This window comes from Grampus griseus (genome assembly GCF_964374135.1).
Source record: "Grampus griseus genome assembly, chromosome: 12".
NCBI lineage: Eukaryota > Metazoa > Chordata > Mammalia > Artiodactyla > Delphinidae > Grampus > Grampus griseus.
In genome coordinates this window covers 41,125,942-41,145,475 of record NC_139006.1, presented here as the reverse complement: position 1 = coordinate 41,145,475, position 19,534 = coordinate 41,125,942, and the positions used below count along the sequence as shown (strand labels likewise).

The 19,534-nt window shown below is 40.6% G+C and overlaps 1 protein-coding gene across 2 annotated transcripts in view; it reads left to right on the top strand.

Moving 5' to 3' along the window:
- The first annotated feature begins 18,772 nt into the window (after positions 1-18,772).
- OSBPL1A (oxysterol binding protein like 1A) overlaps positions 18,773-19,534 on the top strand; it is a 200,531-nt gene continuing 199,769 nt past the window's right edge. For both annotated transcript variants that reach the window (XM_082667364.1, XM_082667365.1), the window contains exon 1: positions 18,773-18,902. In XM_082667364.1, the coding sequence (XP_082523490.1) occupies positions 18,782-18,902 (121 nt within the window). In that variant the 5' untranslated portion in view covers positions 18,773-18,781. The remainder of the gene's footprint in view (positions 18,903-19,534) is intronic.

Here is a 19,534-nt window from a genome sequence, read left to right as displayed (position 1 = left end):
CACCTCTGAGCTCTCAACCCTCTTTCACCTCCGCTTGTCTCTCTCAAAGCCTCCTTCCACTACCTGCCCCTGCAGCTTCCGCTCAGGACAGAGGGTTGTTGGGCAGTGCTGAGAATCCAGTCAGTGTTTAGTTTCATGAATTTACAGTGTGGTCTACGCCGTGTAAGGCCCTGTGCTAGCTTTATGTCACCCACCTCCTCTTAGCCAGTTTTGCTCACGTCTCATCTGCTTAACACGTCGTTTCCCCAACCATTTCCACACTGTCAAATCCTATCCATCTTAATGGCTTAACTTTAAAATCCATCTTTCCTGTAAAGTATTCACTGATAGCCCCAGCTCGAAAACAAAACTTTCTTCCTCTTATTCCTCCTTTGTCTGAATTTTACTTATGGTTCTTACTGTTTTCTCTCTCTTAATATACCTGCTGATGTACACGTCTTACATTGCCTCATCTGCATTTACTAAGTTCTTAAATTCCTGAAGGCAAGGCTGTTACCAGAGTCATCTTTTTTTCTCTCAGCCTAAAACAGTGCCTTGCACATGTATCCACTCACAAAATCATGTCAATTACTAAGTTATTATGTATTTACTTACTAAGGAAGACATGGATGGATGACAGATTCTCTCTGCTCTGATAAGTCCTTACATGTCATCCAATCTTCTTTCTGTTGGTAATCCTACAATGTTATGGATATTTGTGGGTGATTCATAAATCTCTTTCTAGCCCTGAACTCTTGCCCCAAATATACTCTCACGTCTTCAGTTTCTTGCTGCATCTCTCAAGCTTACTATGTTGAAGGTACTCATTTCCCATTTCCTGGTGTCTCCGATCTAAAGCTGAGGCTACGTGTAAATGCCAGCACTTCTGTACATCTTCTCTATTCTAGTCCTCGCTGATCTCATCTTCCCAAATCTTTTAGAATTTATTTTGTCAGTTTTAGGTGTTATTATGGCTTTTCTTTCTTGTTAATTTTCACTGTATAATTTGCCTCCAGAATTATATTATAAATTTCATGAGGCCAAGAATTTGTATATAAGTGTAATCACTTCTTTTTTTTTTGCTGCATTACCTTCCTCCTTTCACCAATCTCTTTTCTCTCCAATTCTCTATCACTTGAGAAAAAATTAGCCACCACCAGAGGGCAGTGGAGAGGTCAAGATAATAAGGATGGAAAAAAGGCAAAGTTTAGTTTAGCAAAGTTGATAGACTAGGACTAAGATTTCTCTACACTCTTTAGCTTTATAGAAGCAGATGTGATTTGCTTAATCCTGGGTGCTAAAGTTTAAGAGATAAAAGTACAAACTGTGTCAATGCCTCGGCCAGCTGGAGCATGAGCACAGGTTGGAGCATCTGGGAATGTAAGCCCGGGAAAGAAAAATCAGGGCAGCTCACACTAGTTTTCTTTAACTTTTTAGAAGAATGGCCTGTGAAAGGCTAATTCAGTTTGTTCTGTTCAGCTTTATATTGGCTAACAGGAGAGAGCTGTGTGGAGCTAGCATTTGCCTCTGTAAGAGGAACTTCTAACAGTAATAATGCAGTCAGGGGAAGTGGTTGAGCTACACTGTGAGGCAGTTATCTGCCGGTTCCAGGAGGTTCTCGGGCTGGGCAAATACCCCTTCAGAATGTGGTTGAGGACAATCTGGCTTTAGGTGTGAAGTTGGGCTTGATGGTTTCTGCTGACTCTTCCAGATCTAAGATCCAGGAGTCTGGAATCCATACGTCCAATGCAGGCCTCAGACTGGCCCGTCAAATCCCGTTTCTTCGATCTCTGTGACTTCAGTAAGTGGACTAATGTCACATGCTATGGTAACTCACAGAGAGAGTGGGGCCCTTGAGCTGGCTGTATCAGGTGTTGACAGGTGGTTACTCAGGAATGGGCAGTGTAGGTTGGGGGAATCTGGAAAAGAGATGTGTTGTAGAAGTTTCCCAAGAGCAAAGAGCTGTAGAGACCTTAAAGGGAGGGGTAGCTGTTGAAAAGAAAGGCGGTATTGACAGGGTTGTTTGTTAGAGATTTGAAGAACGAGAGAGCTGAGAGCAAGAAAGGGGTCGTCATGGTGTGAGTCTCTCTCTGGGTCAAGGAACAGAGAAACACTCAGGTTAACATCAAAGCGATGTTACATCAGGCTACATCACTTTGTTTGCAGTACAAAGTGTAGGAATGTATTGCAACAATGTAGATAGATGAAAGCAGAAACATCTGTGCTACTCTGACAGGTGGTTGAAGATATAGCTGCAGCCAGCAGTTAGTGCCTTCTCAGCCAGGAGCCTCACCCTTTGCTCCCTACACTAGTGTTTCCACACTCCACGTCTCATTCTCTCTGCTCTTGCTTCAGCTATTCCCAATCACCTCTTTTCTGCTCTCCTTGCCAGCCCATGGTTTCCACTTTCTCTCTGCCTTCACTTCCCTCTCTATGTTTTTCTGCGTCTACCCTGGCTAAACACTGTACTTCGTATTCTTCACAGGCAAATGGACCCAGAGAGAATCTAGATGGTTTAATAGTACCCAGGAGAGATCTTTTCTGTTGGGCAGAGCATATCTACGGGCCTTTGGTAAGCCTGATAAAAACGTTCCGTTCGGTTAGGTCCCAGCCCTGCGCCTTCCACTGAGCCAAGAATCATAGGCTGCGTAAGGAAGCCCTCACTAGGGGACTATGGGCAAGGCAGACCTCCTGAGGCTTCCAAGAAGGGGTAGTGTAATTGTCAGGCACATTGCTTGACCAGACAGTTATGGATGGAAAAGCAGGGGTATATTCATGATGAATAGAGCAAAGGGCTAAAGATGGAGTTGGAAATATTGCCCAAGGAGCCCGTGCCTTACGAGAAAAGCTATAAAGGGAAGGGTTTGATTGAAAAACAAAAAAGAGAATATAATGGGCATTTTTGTGATTGTGGCTGCCCATAATCCATTGCTCTTTCTTCTGGTAATAGCACTGGACTTGGCTAGAGTGTGTGTGCTTGCGTGCGTCAGTGGGGAACTACCTCTCCTGTGGAAGGCAAGTCCCCTACATACAAACCTTCAAGCGAACTTTCAAAGATGAAAGTTCCATGTGCATTCCATCGATATCAGGCGTGACTGAAATTGCAGCTTGCACTCCGTCTCCTATTGCTGACCATCCTTCAGCTCTACCACCTCCCACCTCCTCTCCCTCCTCCACTCAGTAACTCTTCTTGCCTGTTCACTTGATGCCAGCCCCTGTATGCCAGCTGTTGTACTGTACTACCATACTTTTCAAGGTACTGTAGTATATGATTAAAAATGTTTATTTTTGTGTTTGTTTTCTGTGTATTATTTGTGTGAAAAGTATTATAAGCCCATCACAGTACAGTACTATATAGCTGATTGTGTTAGTTGGGTACTTAGGCTAACTTTGCTGGACTTAGGAATAAATTGGACTTATGAACATGCTCTCAGAATGGAACTCGTTCGTATGTAGGGGACTTACTGTAGTGTTGTGGGATTGTCAGCCAAGGCACCCTGCCCTGTACACCAAAAGGTGTCTGTTTCTCTGTATGGCTCTCTCTCAATTTTGCCTCTTCTGAAGGGGGAAGACAAAAGGACAGGAAAACAAAAATAAATGGAAATTATTCTTTGCCAGTGGTAGCAACCTGGAAAACTTGTAGACTAGTTCCCCCTACCCAGATCCCTGGAAGTGCCCTAGTCCTGTCCTTGCTGGGCCAGATTTTCAGATTTTTTTTGATACTGTGCAATATATTCCCTGTTTGCTTAAGTTAGCCAGTGTCACCGCTTGTTGCTAGCAATCAAGGAACTACAGATAGAGGGGACCATCCTAAACTTTTTGTGTGGGGACCTAGCAAAATCAATCATTAGTGGAAGGCAGTTGCTTAGACATCTGTGTGTCACACATCTGGGAAAAGAAGGACAGGCACAGAATTAAGTCTAGATAAAAATAATTTAGTATCTGAAAATATACCAACTCATTTCAGTTATTAAATCTGTGTATGGCACAAATGACAAAAAAAATTTAGACAGCTTTTAAGAGATAAAAAACAATGACATCATAGCCTTGATGGTCTTGGGTTAATAATAACTCAAAGCACTTAATATGTAGGTTTAGGGGATGGTTAATTTCCAACTCAACAAATTATTTGGATTTGCCCGATGACATCTGACGTACTTTTCAGCATTCTAGGCAATATTTACCCAAAGCCCTCCCCAAAGTCTCAGTTCATAAAATCCTCCCTTTAATAAGCCTTTAGTGCGCTCCTGCAGCACTTCAAAGTCACACTGGCACCGGGGGGAGTGTTTTTAAAACATGCAGTGCATGAAGTGCATTCTGGGGTGTTTCAGGCTTAAGACAAATTGCAGGGACACAAACATTGGGTACTGTAATCTGGAGGGAATCCTATTCTGGAGGGAATCGCTGGGATGTGGGATGGGCAGTAGTAGTTGTGGCCTCCTAAGTTTCCCGAAACAAGTGAACAAAAGAATCCTAGGTGGGCTTTCCCGGTGGCGCAGTGGTTGAGAATCCGCCTGCCGATGCAGGGGACACGGGTTCGTGCCCCGGTCCGGGAAAATCCCACATGCCGTGGAGTGGCTGGGCCCGTGAGCCATGGCCGCTGAGCCTGCGCATCCTGAGCCTGTGCTCCGCAACGGGAGAGGTCACAACAGTGAGAGGCCCGCGTACCGCAGGAAAAAAAAAAAAAAAAAAGAATCCTAGGTGGATCCAGGCAATGGGTAATTCTGTTGAAACATATTGTGATCTGAAGTTGGTTAACTTTTCAGCTGGGTCAGGCAGGCCCGGGAATGGCAGAGCAAAGGGTTAGTTACTTCCGAATCCCTTTTCTATTCATCCAGACCTACCAGTTCTATTCCTACTTACATGCATTGTAGGTAAGAGTGACGTAGTAACTTTAACATGCTCCATCTGCAAAGTTAAAATATCTACCTCCTCACAAGCTCAGAAAACAGTTTGGAGAAAACAGTTATTGTTTCCAGATGTTCTGTATCTGCCACACGTTTCTCAAAATAGAATATGACACAATTGGGGGCAATATAGTAATTGCTTTCTTGTTCTAGAACAGCACTATCCATTATGGTAGCTGCTAGCCACATGTGGCTATTTAAATTAAAATTAAGTAAAATTAAAAATTCAAATCTTTAATCGCACTAGCCAAATTTCAAGAGCTCAGTAGGCATATGTGGCCGGTGGCTACTGTATTGGACAAGATAGAATTATGGAACATATCCATCATTGCAGAAAGTCCATTGGATAGTACTGTTCTACAATAAGAATTGTTGTGTTTTTATCTGTACTAGTCAGAAATAAAAATGCCAAAGAGATAACTTTTCCTAAAGATTGTTTATATAAATATCAAAGATATTTCTGTAAAAATATGTACAATGAGTGATCTTACCAAGATCAGAACTTCTTTTATTGGTAGTCATGATGATTACCTCCTGTTACTCTCATCCTCTTATTGGCTAGGATGTGTTTTCATTTACAAACTCAAGAAGAGAGTAAAGTGAATTGAAAAAAATGAGAGTAGTGAATTTAGGCAATTAAATCATGTTAGTGAGAACAAAGGCTTTTGTGGAATCATGTGGAAAATTATTTTGGTAGTCAATTTTTATTTTGGCAGTCAATTTTTATTTTGGCTGTGAAGATAATTCAGTATCCTTAGAAAATAAGCTCTGAGGTTTCTTCTTTGTGAGGCAAATATGACTGCCTTAGTTACCACACAATTTACAGTCGAAGTATTGTGCTCTTAAAGTGCTCTTTTTTTCTTAATAAAAGATGATGCTAAGCTGGGATATATAAGCAAGGCTGCTTGTGTTCTCCAAAGACATTCTAAGAGCTCTGCCACATCATGTATCACACGTAGTGCATCACCAACCGGCCTGTAATAGGTTCTCAATACATGTTTCTAGACTTGACTGCAAATCTACAGTCCCTTAAAAATGATACCTAAAAAAAAAGAAAAATGATACCTATTAATTTTCATTACAAAAGAACATGTTCATTAAATACATTGGAAAATACAAGAAAGTTGAAAATTTTTCCCTATGCTCATAATTTCCTTTGTCTTTTTCAGCTATGCATTTTTTAAAAGGGTGTAATTACACTAGAGTTTGAACCTTCACATTATAGGCTATGTGTTAACTGCTCTGGCTAGACCTGTTGTGCAAGTCTGAAGAGGTGGACTCTTTATGAAAGATATTTGATGGAGGGAGGAAGTGAAGGAAAATTTGTAAAACCTTCTCTCTTTAAGCATACCTCACTCATATACATCTTAATATGCTCACACCTGTTAGCATTTAGAGACCATTCTTTGACATGTGAAAAGAGAAAGAGGTGCAGCTAATTTACACTGCCTGTTAAGTTCCCATGGGTAAAGTAGTAACCAAAACAGAAAAGAAAAAATCTGGGCAGCTGGGTGATGTATTGGCTTAATAACAAATTTCCAGATTAGTAACCCAGTATTTATATTTGCTTTGGCTTGGGGGGGCGTGGCTTCGAAGTAGGGTCCATCTATCTTTCGGGTCGGGGCGTGGTGGGAGGAGGGCGAAGGCTCTGCCCTTCCTGGCTGCGGTTGGCAAAGCCTGGAACCATCCTAGGTAGTCTGGGCGGGACTGGAGCGTGCTAAGGGCGGGACGTCCCAGGCGGGGGGCGGGCCCGCGCGCCGGTCACGTGCCGCACGGGTCTGCCGTAAATAATCCGGGCGCGCGCGCGCTCGTGGGGCCGGCCGCGCGGAGGGGCGGCGCCACTTCGCGGAGTGGTGCTTGGCTTCCTTGCGCTCCACCCGGTTCCCAGCGCAGGGATCCCCGAGACCGACGTTCCGTGGGGCCGCGAGTCTTCCGAAGGTGCGAGACAGGTGATGGCCGCTTCCTGGGCGTGAGGCGGGGAGACGGGGAGCCTGCGGTTGTGGTCCCCACCCCGGGAGCTTTGGGAGCCCGGGTGACAGCGTAGGTCAGTTTCCTAGGCCGGTTCCCCTGTGAACGGTCTCCCCCCTTGCCTGGTGGTGGGGGAGGTCTGTCCGCGCGTGGTGGGAGGCGAGGCCGCGTCTCCCGCGCGTCTCCGAGGATGGTCAGGGTCGTGGCCTGGAGATGCCGGGCTCTGAGCCAGAGCTAGGCTTCCACGAAGTCCCTGGCTGCTCCAACTCTGCGAGGAAGTTAGTTGTACAAGCAGCAGGATGCTGGCATTTGTTGCATTTCCACTTTGGGTGCTAGGACTTCGTCCTGGTGCCACATGCATTCCCTACTAAGTCATTAGCTGCTTGCTTTCTCGGTACTTGGATGTGTGCATTCTAACTTTTAGTTTCTTACTGGCGTGAAGAGGATTGATTCACAGTGGAAGTCACGAGCTGTTCACGTGAGCATTCTCACAGTGTACCTCGTGCTCCATTCTACTAGCATGAAAGACTATCAGGAATTCAGAAACAGTGTGAAAGATGGCAGCAGCACAAGAGAAAGAAGGATTCATTTACCCGGGGGCCCTGCTGATTGGCAGGAGGCGTTGAAAAGGGTTATCCTGATGTAGTTAATACTGGTTTTCAATTGTGAAAGTCTTTGCTTTATGCAGATTGTATTGTGAAGTTGAACTGTTGGCAGACTATGTTAACTTAAACTAGACTGTTTGAATGTTGCAAATTTAGCGATTAGGCTTTTGTGGATAGCTGATAACATAATGAAATCAGCTTTAAAATCAGTGATGTGTTTTCCTTGAAAATCTCAGCCGTTGTATTGTAATTGATGCATCTGGATACACTTCTTGACTCAGAATTTGGAAAATACTTTGATTTGTTTTGATGGCTTAGCAATGTTCGTGGTCTGACTCGGAGGCAACGAATTTTTTGCAGCCGGTGTGCCTAGGTGTATTTTCTGAATTCCCCAGCTGAAATTTTAAAGGTCTCTGTATTAATTACAGAATAGTTATAAAATTCAACCTTTTTTCATCCCCAGGTTCTAAACTAAGGGCTCTATCTAACAATCTATGGGGAGGGGTGGGGGGAGAGGAGAAAACTGTCAGTAACGTACCTTTTAAAATTTATCTTTTTCTTTTCTCTCAGGCCGAGCAACTCTCCCAGCATTGAGAAACTGATGTGCAAAATAGGAGTTAACTGCTGAAAGTTGAGTAGATTTATCTGGAGCAGTTGTTGTGTATCAGTGTAGGGTTTTGCCAGGGTCTGTTTATCAGATCACACTTGCTAAATATCTCCTTGTTCATCAGCAGAAATTTGGGGGGGGGGGACTGGCTAATCCTTGTCTCTGGAGGCTGCTCAGCCTTGCAGGTATTATTTGCACAGCACTTAACACCTGTAATTCAGAGCAGCTAGATGTTATTTCTGTGAAAATTGCTTTCCCACTCTTCCCCCAAAGCAAAGGGAAATGATACTTGTTTAGAACCAGCAACTAGGTAGAAAAATACAGCCAATTTCTTTTGTGTGATAACATGGTGCAGTGTCTATTTAACAAATTTTTTCTTCACGTGGCTTTATTTTACTTAGACATATCTATCATTATAATACCTCAGACTTGACACTTTGACAGTTTCTTACCTCTTGCTATTGCTAGGAGCTGAGCTTTTGTACATTATGTGTATTCACTGAGAAAAGTAGTCAACAGAAAGTGGAAATCAGCCTAACTCATAACATATGGAGGATAGAGCAAGCACATGTAAGAAATTTGAAGTGGTTAAGCCAAGTCTGGTGGTAATTAGAACTTTATTGATTTGTAAATTCTTTCCAGTTCCTAGGAAGAGGGCAGGTGTTAGCAGTATAGCCACCAGCTGATACCAATCTCACCAGGATTCGTTAATGACGTGTCAGAAAAGATTCTTGCATTCTGTACAGAATATATTGATGATCATAATGTCATACAAGTATCTTACAGGATGTTCTTGATCCCTAGAAATGTTGGATTTTTTTCCTCTTACCTGACCTCATCCACTAATAAGGTGGGCAAGTATAAGAAATACTTTTTAATGCCTAAAGAGGATATACTAGGTCACTAACTTTTTCTGAGTTGTATTCATCAGCCAGCAAATAGGAAATTACTGTACTATACAGTGAAAGTGGTCTTTAACTGTACAGTTTCCTATCATGTGACAGTGGAAAGTAACCACGTTTTTACTTTGTTGTTTAAAGTTTTCCTTTAAAGAGAAACTTCTGGCCGTATGGTGGATAACTGGTCAGTATTATTACACGTTTCATTAAGCTTGGAAGATAATTTTCAAATGTGAAATAAAATGGGAAACATTTAAATACATTTTATGTAAAATTTAAGGAATTTTTTCCTTGGAAGGTAACAGTTGATCAGCTTCCTGGTTGGTATTATTATCTAAAACTGTATTTATCTTATTTGTGGACTTCTCTGCCGTTTGCTTCTATGGGCCAAACCTGTTTTGAAACAATAGGTAATAGTTTTTATTAACTATTTATTAACAGTAGAATCTACAAAGTTCAAATTGAAATCAGGGCTGCGTCTGAGGGTTAGTTCTTGTTTGTGAAGCAGATAAAATGTATAGCAACCTAAGGTTTAAACAATTCCATAAAGCAAGGCCATGAAGCTTATTTCGTTTTCAACAGTTTTGTTAAACATTTACATTTTCGACTGAATAAAGGTAAAATAATAAATAAATAGGCAGCAAGTAGGCTTGTTCTTTTCTTATACCTGTATGGCATCCAAGTAGTGTGGGTACGTAGTGAATAAGAGACAGTAATGTAAATAAGTTGAATATAAAGTAAATAATTTGGTATAGGCATTTTACATTGGTTTCAATGGCTTACAAACCCTAGTAAGACATATTACAATTATAGCCAGGTGTCTATCGTTTCTCCTGCAAAAGAGGTGATGTCATTTATCAGGACACAGGGTCCTGTTGAAGTTAGAGAAAAAGTTTCACTGAATTAAAAATTAAGTGATTTTTAATTTCATTTCATATTTTTAAAAAAGGCAAGTGCTTCCTAAAATAGACTTTAAAATTTGCTGTCATTTTCCTTAAATGGCCATATTTTGGATGTCTCATTTCAGTCAGTAAATCTTCTTAAAATGAGGGGATTAAGCTATAATTCAGATTCAGCTTCCTCAGTGCTCATACAGGAACAATAACTAGGATCAGAGACCTTTAATTTTAGAGGCTGAATTGAGTTTTATAAATATACAGCATTAATAATATTTCATCCCTCGATACGAAGTTGTAGATTCTGGTTGTGGCTATTAAAGCCATACCCTTGGCAATCAACTTTATCTTTGTGCTTTTCAGTTTCTTCATCTCTAAAATCAGTCTTAGCTTAAATATGAATCTATCTACGAAAGCTAAATTTCTAAACCAAGAAAAAAACGCATTTAATTTTTTGTGTTATCACAAATGTCATAGTTCTATATATACATATTTGTATATGCCTATGTACAGATAGGTATATACACACACACATACATACACTGAGGAATATATGATCACATAAAAAAACTTAATGATTGCTTGCTAGGAACTAATAAGATTGAGAGCAAAACTCTATTTCTATCGCCATGTTTTAACATAGTCACTTTAATTTTTTAATATTTTCCTTATATTAAAAATACAATATTGGCAGGAAAAATATTGGAAGAAGACAGCGCCATTAAGCAGCTAACTAGTGTACTTCGGAATGCAGTGCTGAGCACACTAGAGGTTTTTTTGTTTTAAAGACTTAGTTTGTAAAATATATGTATTCATAAATTCTTGATTTTTCTCACTATTCAAATCCCTAATATACAGTATATTTCAAATATTTTAATAATGTATTAGCAAGCATAAAATCAGTATCTGAGAATTTTAAAAATCATCACAACATACAGTCATAACAAGTTTTGAATAATTAGCTTCCTTTGGCTCTGTTAATAGTACAAAAGCTGTTTCTCAATTGTTAGAGCCAAATTTCAGATACTTTCTCTTTTTTTTTTTTTTTTCAATTTTTGGGCTGCACTGCGCGACATGTGGGATCTTAGTTCCCTGACCAGGGATTGAACCCACGCTCCTTGCAGTGGAGGTGTGAAGTCTTAACGACTGAACCCTCTCATTTTTAAAAAAAATTGTGGTAAAATACATATAACATATGTTTTTAACCATTTTTAAGTATACTGTGCAGTAGCCATCACCACTATCCATCTCTAGAACTTTCTCATCATCCCAAACTGAAACTCTGTGTCTATTAAGCACTAACTCCCCATTTTCTCCTCTCCCAGCTTTTAATAACCACCATTCTACTTTTTGGTTGCGTGAACTTGTCTACTCCAAGTATCTTATATTAGTGGAGTCATGTATTTGTCCTTTTGTGTCTGGCTTATTTCACTTAGCATGATGTGTTCAGGGTTCATGATTGTGTCACGTTTCAGAATTTCATTCCTTTTTAAGGCTGAACAATAGTCCGTTGTATGTATATACATTTTGCTCATCCATTCATCCACCAGTGGACACTTGGGCTGCTTCCACCTCTTGGCTCTTGTGAAGAATGCTCCTGTGATCATGAATGTGCAGATATCTCTTTCAGCAGTTCCTTCTTTAAATTCTTTTGGGTATATACTCGGAAGTGGAATTGCTGGATCATATGGTAATTCTGTGTTTAAGTTTTTGAGGATTCACCATACTTTCCTGATGTTTTATAATGTCCAGTTAAATATTGCTGTATGTATGATCGAATAAAGTTAGCTTGGAGGTCTTTGAATTTTAACTCTTCAAACATCTTTAAGAACTCTGTTAAAGGACACATCATTTAATATTCTGAGTGTCTGATACTCGGGAATTAGCTCTGATTGTTGAACTTCACTGTCTTTGATTTCTCTAGGAATTTTCTACTTTGATTCTGTAGAAATAGTAAAGAAAAGTAGCAGTTCAACTTGTAAAATAGTAGACCTCTGACGGAATTGAATGTTGATTGCCCTTTAAGCTACAAGTTTCAGGGTCTCTGCCAAGATTTCAGAGTTGTTAGGGCCACAGAATTTATCCACTGTAGTGAATGGGGATTTAGTGGCATGGATTATCAAGTATGGGGACCAGTTTAATTAGGTAATATACAGTGTTTACACAACAACAAAACAAATTCACTTTCCACAAAATAATTTAGAATTAGAAGCTTGGCTTCCCCAGTGGACCTTGGAGGAGAGGAAACATAAGGCAAAACATAAAGTCTCTAGTCTCCTAGTTTTTGAAGCTCAAAATGTTTTTGACTAGTTATTTCCTCGAAAACATTCTCTTGGCCATTAAAATCATTCATTAATCTTAAAAACAGAGTTTGGAATTGCGTGAATGTGAAAAGAGTGGCTGAAAACATCCACAAAGAGATACTGAAAAATACTATATGTGCTGATAGGATGTGGCTCAAATCTAGTCTCATAAGATACATTAAGGGATTACTTGTCTTTCTTTTGGCTTAAACATCAGAGGCAGTGCCTTTTGACATAAGCTCTCATGAGTCCAAAGAAAGTTTTTTAATATCTGTTCAATATTTGAATTCTTTGATTTTTGTATTTTTTCTAAAGTTAACTGTTAACCACAAATTATTTATAAATTAAAGATGTATCAAATTAAAGAAGCAGTGATAATCCTCAGTAATCCTGGAGTGTATATTTTAAAAAGGTATGATTTTTGGTATGATCTTAATTCATTTCCTGTGGCATATAAGGAAAAAAAACTTCATTTTTTGATCACTGGATAAAGGTGTACCACTTACAATGAACATGTTACTCTTAGGCCTTCCTATCGGTATTGCTTTGTTCTTGAAAAACTAATTCCACGTTCATCCATCTGTCCATTTAATTAATATTTGGTTGCCTGCTCTGTTCTAGGCACCTTGCTGGGTACTAGGGATATAGTGGGGACACATAAGAAATGTGGAACCCTTTTTCTCGTTAAGTTTACAGTGTAGTGTAGGGAGAGCCAAAGAAATGACCATATGTGCACCTACAGACTGACATTTGTGGCAAAAATAAGGTGCTGTGAAGGTTTTATAAAGGGGATCTAGTGGAGGTTGGGAGTGGAGATGGCAAGTCAGACCTCTTGAGAAATGTGGATAGTAATTTTTTTGTACAGTTGTCTTCTGTATAACATAAGTTACTGGGAATTCCCTGGTGGTCCAGTGGTTAGGACTCTGCACTTTCACTTCCATGGCCCCGGTTCAGTCCCTCGTCAGGGAACTAAGATCCTGCAAGCTGCGTAGCATGGCCAAAAAAAAAAAATGTGTGTGTGTATACATATATATCTATAAAACATATATATAAATATAAACACATAAATATATATGTTAAAAATACATAATAACATAAAACATAACTTATCCTAATGTAAGGCCTGCTTTTATTCATTAGTGTGTCACCAAAGTTTAGAACAATGCCTGGACTGTGGTCAGCGCTCATTTAAGGGTTTTTTTTTTTTTTAATTTTACTTTATTTTTTGTTTTTGCGGTACGCGGGCCTTTCACTGTTGTGGCCTCTCCCGTTGCGGAGCGCAGGCTCCAGACGCGCAGGCTCAGCGGCCATGGCTCACGTGCCCAGCCGCTCTGTGGCATGTGGGATCTTCCCGGACCCGGACATGAACCCGTGTCCCCTGCATCGCGGACTCTCAACCACTGCGCTACCAGGGAAGCCCTAAGGGTTTATTGATAGTAACACTGTGATAGTAGAGATAGGGAAAGTGTTGTTGGCCCTGGAGGTGATGGGGAAACTGCAGCTTCCTGTGGACGTCATGTTGGGCACCTTCCTAGCCCAAGCTGGCTACCTTCCTAGCCCAAGCTGGCCACCTAGATGCTGACCTGAGGAATAAAGTTTTGGGTACTATTGATGTATCAAATTCTGAATCTTCAGGTCTGCATAGACGGCAGTGGACTTTTAGTTATAATGGTTCTTGGATGAAGAAAAAACAATGAATGTTTTTATGTCTTGGTTTGGAACATCTTCTGAGTTTCTTTGCAGCATAGCTGAAAGGAACAGAATGATCATTTTGTTTTACTGTAGTACAGCTATCATTTTAAGAAGTTTGCTTGGTCTTTAAATTACAGGTATTTTTGGAGTTGTGCTATTTTGACTGGGTGTTAGAGCCACTAGGAAATAATTTTGTTATAAAATTGTGTTTTTACTGTTTTCTGCTCCTAACATAAAGTAATTTGTTTATGGAAGTACGTTCTAAATGTATATATGATTTTACAAAATTGTTTCTAAAGGGAGATGGGGGAAGTGTCAGCCCACCCCGCAACTCCTACCACTCCTTTCTAAAGTAATAGAAGTTTATAAAGGAAAAGTGTTGAAAATGCCTGTTTGCATTTTGGAATTTACCCTCAAGGTCTTGCTTATTTGACTAAGTCCCAGGTGTTACAGTTGGCAAACCTTTAGAGTCTGCTCAGCCTGTAGGTAGAGTAGCTAGTTTTAATGGATGTGGTGGGAAATTGCTTTAAAAAGGAGAGAATGAATTGTTTTAAGAATATTTTTTAATCAGACAGGTGCCTGTGTTAAAATGAACACATATGGAATTTAGGCATAGAGCAACAAGAGTTTTAATTTTCTGTCTTGGTGAAATTTAACTGGCCTTGTACCCTTTTTAATTTTCAAACAACCTATTTACCTCTGTTACCTCTCCCCTCCATGCCCCCCTCCCCATCCTGTCTCATAGTAAGACTCCTCTTGCCTATGAAGATACCTAAGAATCTGTTTATCTTCGTAGGAAATTGGCAGCGTCAGACAGGACGGAGCTCTACTCAGCTCCCCACCGGCCCCTTAACTACCCTCTGCCCTGCCCCCAGCCTTAGTGTGGTGCTTCCTCTTTTCAAGGCTGATCCTTGCTTGGGCTTTTCATCCACCTACTTCAGGCTCCTCTAGGATCTTTTTCATCTCTCTTCCCTCCTTTCTCCTGTCTTTCAAGCTTTTCCTCTCTTCTGGCTCTTGCCCCACAACCTACGAACGTGCCCAGGTATCTAATGTCCGAAAACTGAAGCTATCCCCAGCCCTTCAAAACAGAGTTGCTTTCAAGGAATCTGATGTACTCTCTCCCCATCATCCCACTTTCACTCTCAATTTACCCACATCTATTTGCCTCTGTCATTTCTACTTAAAGTATTCTTGAGCTCATCAGTGGCCTAGCTGCCAAACCAGTCGGCATTTTCAGGCCTTGTCCTTGCTCTTCCTTTGACATTTCACACCTGTCCAACCTCTTGAAACACTCTCGCCTCTTGGTTTCAGTGCTATCGCCCTCTCCTGTCCCCCTGTCCATGCTTAGACCTTTCTTGCTGGATCATAGTGACTGGCCGCCTTCACCTTCAGTGTTGGTCTTCTCCCAGTAAGAGGTCTTATTTACCCCTATGATTTTAATGACTACTGACGTGCTGGTAACTCCCCCCATTTTAATTCTAGCCTAAATTTTCTTTCTTTTTTTTTTTTTTTTTTTTTTTTTGCGGTACGCGGGCCCCTCACTGCTGTGGTCTCTCCCGTTGCAGAGCACAGGCTCCGGATGCGCAGGCTCAGCGGCCATGGCTCACGGGCCCAGCCGCTCCACCGCATGTGGGATCTTCCTGGACCGGGGCATGAACCCATGTCCCCTGCATCGGCAGGTGGACTCTCAACCACTGCGCCACCAGGGAAGCCCAAGCCTAAACTTTCTTTTACTCAGGCTGGTATTAGCTGATTGCTTATTGGACATCTCCCTCTCTGTTTCCCATAGGAATCTCAAACTCACCACGACCAAATGGAATCACATCTTCAACCAAGATTGTTTCTGGTGTAACAGTTGTCCATCAGGGTTGGAAACCCTCTTCATCCTGCTGGTCTTGGTGACCTCATTTTTCAAGTCCCTGCTTAAATTTCACTTTCTCTGTGATTCCTTCCCATACTAATGCAGGTAAAGGGCTAATCATTCCCTTTGTCCTCTGTACAGCCACTGTCCCTTGTTCATTACTGTACTTGGCACATTTGGTATGATTGTGTGCATGTTTGCCCTGTCTGGAGGACAGGGACTGTATTGTCCATCATCATACCTCCAGTGCCTGTAGCAGTCTCTGTCATTGATGGGTACTCAGCAAACCTTTGAATAACTCTTAATTCCAATTGCAGCACTAATGAGCAGCTGTCGTGGTTAATATATGATAATGAAATGTTTAAGTAGATAATAGATTTAATTTTACCCTTTTCATATTTATTTTACAGAAGTTGAAAAACTTAAAAAAAAATTTTTTTTTTCTGTAAACCCAATGTAGTGAGAACCCAAGATAATAATAAACAATTTCTAGTATGTTCTGAAGATACTTACTTCAAATGTTCTTTGATTCATTCTTAAAAAGCAGGAAAAGGGGGCTTCCCTGGTGGCGCAGTGGTTGAGAGTCTGCCTGCCGATGCAGGGGACACAGGTTCCTGCCCCGGTCCGGGAAGATCCCACATGCCACGGAGCGGCTGGGCCCGTGAGCCATGGCCGCTGAGCCTGTGCGTGCTGAGCCTGTGCGTCCGGAGCCTGTGCTCTGCAACAACGGGAGAGGCCACAACAGTGAGAGGCCTGCGTACCGCAAAAAAAAAAAAAAAAAAAAAAAAAGGAAAATGATATTTCTATTGTCCTATCTTCAAGTTCACTGATTCTTCTGCCTGCTCAAATCTGCTTTTGAATCCCTCAAGTGAATTTTTCATTTCAGTTATTGTACTTTTCAGCTGCAAAATTTCTTTTTGGTTTCCTTTTAGGCTTTTATTCTCTTAGGACATCTCTTATTTTCTCCACCCACAGCTAAAGAATACTTTCACCATTGTTCTGTCTGAACAAAATTCAGGGGAAAAATTGTTATTAAAAAAAGTTCCTTCTGAAATTCAAGAAAATATAGACATATTTACAATCTAAGAAATTATATGCAATCTAGCCATGCATTATTTTTTTTTTTTTGGAGGGCATACCGTGCACTTGTGGGATCTTAGTTCCCCAACCAGGGATTAAACCTGAACCCTGGGCAATGAGAGCGTGGAGTCCTAACCACTGGACCACCAGGGAATTCCCTAGGCTTTCTATCTCTTTATTTTAAGTTTGTTCATACATTTTCTTGACTTTTTTCATATATTCATTTAGTTCTTTGAGCATTTTTAAGACATTTTTTAAAGTCTTTGTCTAGAATATCTGCCATCAGTCCTTTTTCAGGGACAGTTTCTGTTGATGTATTTTTTTCCTTTGAAGGGGCCCTGCTTTCCTGTTTTCTTTATATATGCCTTGTGATTTTTTTTTTTTTGGCTGCTGAAAACTGTACATTTGAATCTAATGTAGTAACTCTAGAAATCAAATACTCCTCTTCCTCGGGGTTTGCTAATTTTTTGTCATTTTTTTGTTTGTTTCTTTTTGATTGTTGTAGACTGCTTTTCTGCTGAGGGCCAGCCTAAACTTAAGGTTGTCCCATGTCTTTTTTGAGACTTTGGTGGGCATGAACAGTCACATTGTAATTTTCCCCATATATGCAGTTGTTTGTGAATGTCCTAGTCTTTAAAAGAGGGAAATTAAGGGGAAATTTAAGCGGGAAAACAGAAAAAAAGAAGAGGGGGGAAAAAGGTTGCTGGCCCTTTAAATCCTCTGGCAGTCCAGGCCACCGGAGAGGCTTGCAGCAAGGGTGCCGGTGCAACAACAATGGCTGCCCACTTCTTTGTCTGCATTTCTGTGGTCAGAAGCAGCGATCAGTGATCAGAGCCTGCCTCCCCAGTATTTGGAGGACAGGGTCCTTTTTGCTGATGGTGGGCTCCAGCAAGCTGCTCCAGAAGCACATGCACAGGTGCCTGCTGAGTGGCTGGAGGTGGGGGTAGGGAGCTGCTACCCCTAAGAGCTGAAATTAACCACATTTAGCTTCCAAGTCTTCCCTGGCAGTTGCAAGCCTTCTGGAGGTTCCAGAGTTCCAAAGAATTGTTAGTTACATCAGACAGAGTTGGCCAGTGCAGTTGTTGTGTAGGTGGGGAGACAGATCCTTGGTATTTGTTATTTGGCTATCTCCTGGAACCCTCTGTGTATTTTGAAATTATTTCATCTTGTCAAATTGTTGCCTCTCCCTCTGCAACATATGAAGGATTGTGTGAATGTTATTATAATATATAATATGCATAATATTATTAGCAGTTTACTGGAGTGCACATTTTTTGTTAATTCCAGCATTTGGTGTGTTTAATTTTTTTATCTTTGCTAATCAGGTAGGCAAAAAAATATCATTGTGTTTGATTTATTTGCATTTAACTGATTATTAGTATGAAAGAAATTTGTATTTTTTCTGGGAATTGCTGTTCATAACGTTTTGACATCAGTGCTTTAAATTTGGTTGTAGTCCTTTATAGTTGGCTTGAGGCTTGGGAAGAAAATATGAGAGTTTATTTGTAAGTATCGTAGCTCCAGGATCCTTATCTGTAATTTATTTTCTCACAAGTTTCTCGCATTGTGTTAATTTACATTTCAGCCTTATGATATTTCTATACAAACTGCTGAATTGCCGTATTTTAACTTTATATCTGGTTATTGATGTTGTACTAATAACTATTTACAAAATACCTTTCATAGACACAGTCTTAAAACAGGTCATGAGGTTGATTGTATTTTGCAGGTGAGGAAACGGAAGCTTTGAGAGAGTAAGAAACTTGCCCAGATGTCCAGTGCACTTCTTCAGTAATAATACAAAGGGCATGGAGTCTCAAGGTCAAGTTTTGGCCCTGCAGCTGATTCATTTAATCAGTTCTTGTGTCTATCTTATTAGCTGCAGAATGAAGATGATTTTTTTCCCTTTTATCTGTTAGATAATATCCAAAAGCTAATATATGTTCTTCCATAATAGCAATGTTATTATTTTTTAAATCTAGAAATGAGCACAGAAGCAGAGCAACAGCTCCTCCATCATGCCAGAAACGGCAACGCTGAAGAAGTAAGACAGTTATTGGAAACCATGGAAAGGAATGAAGTAACTGCTGACATTAACTGCAAAGGTAACCTTTGAATGGATTTTTTAGCTTTTTCTTATGAGTATGCACTACTTTATCATTTATTTAGCACTAATCTTTCTGAACTTGAAATAAATTTTCATCTCTTATCCTAGGAAGAACCCCCATAAGAGTGGGTACTCTCCTCCTCCCCTCTAAGTCAGAGAAATTGAGATCCAGTCTTAATATTGTCATGGGTCCTAAACCTTATGAACTACAAGGGTGACCCCCGAGTCCACAGGATGCATGCTATGATAATTTCTTTTTCTCGAAGACGTTGTAGGTGAAGCGTGTGAAGTATCTTAGAAATATTGTCAGACAGGATCCTACCCTCACTGAGATTAGTAGATTACTAGCTCAAACTAGTCTGCATTGCACAATATGTACAGAATATGGAAGCTATGAAGTGCAGGGTGTTAGGGAACATATAAGAAGTATGTAACTGGAACTCGAAGGATTAGCTTCTTGGAGGAAATTATTCTAAGGTGATATATGAAGAGTACGTAGACTTAACCAGGTAAAAATAGAGAAGAAAGGGGGTCAAGGCAGAAGAAACGTCATATGCCAAGGTCCTGAGGTGAGAAGCAGCCCAGATGGCAAGGGCTTTTGCAGGCAGGAGGGGTGAGGGATAAGGCTAG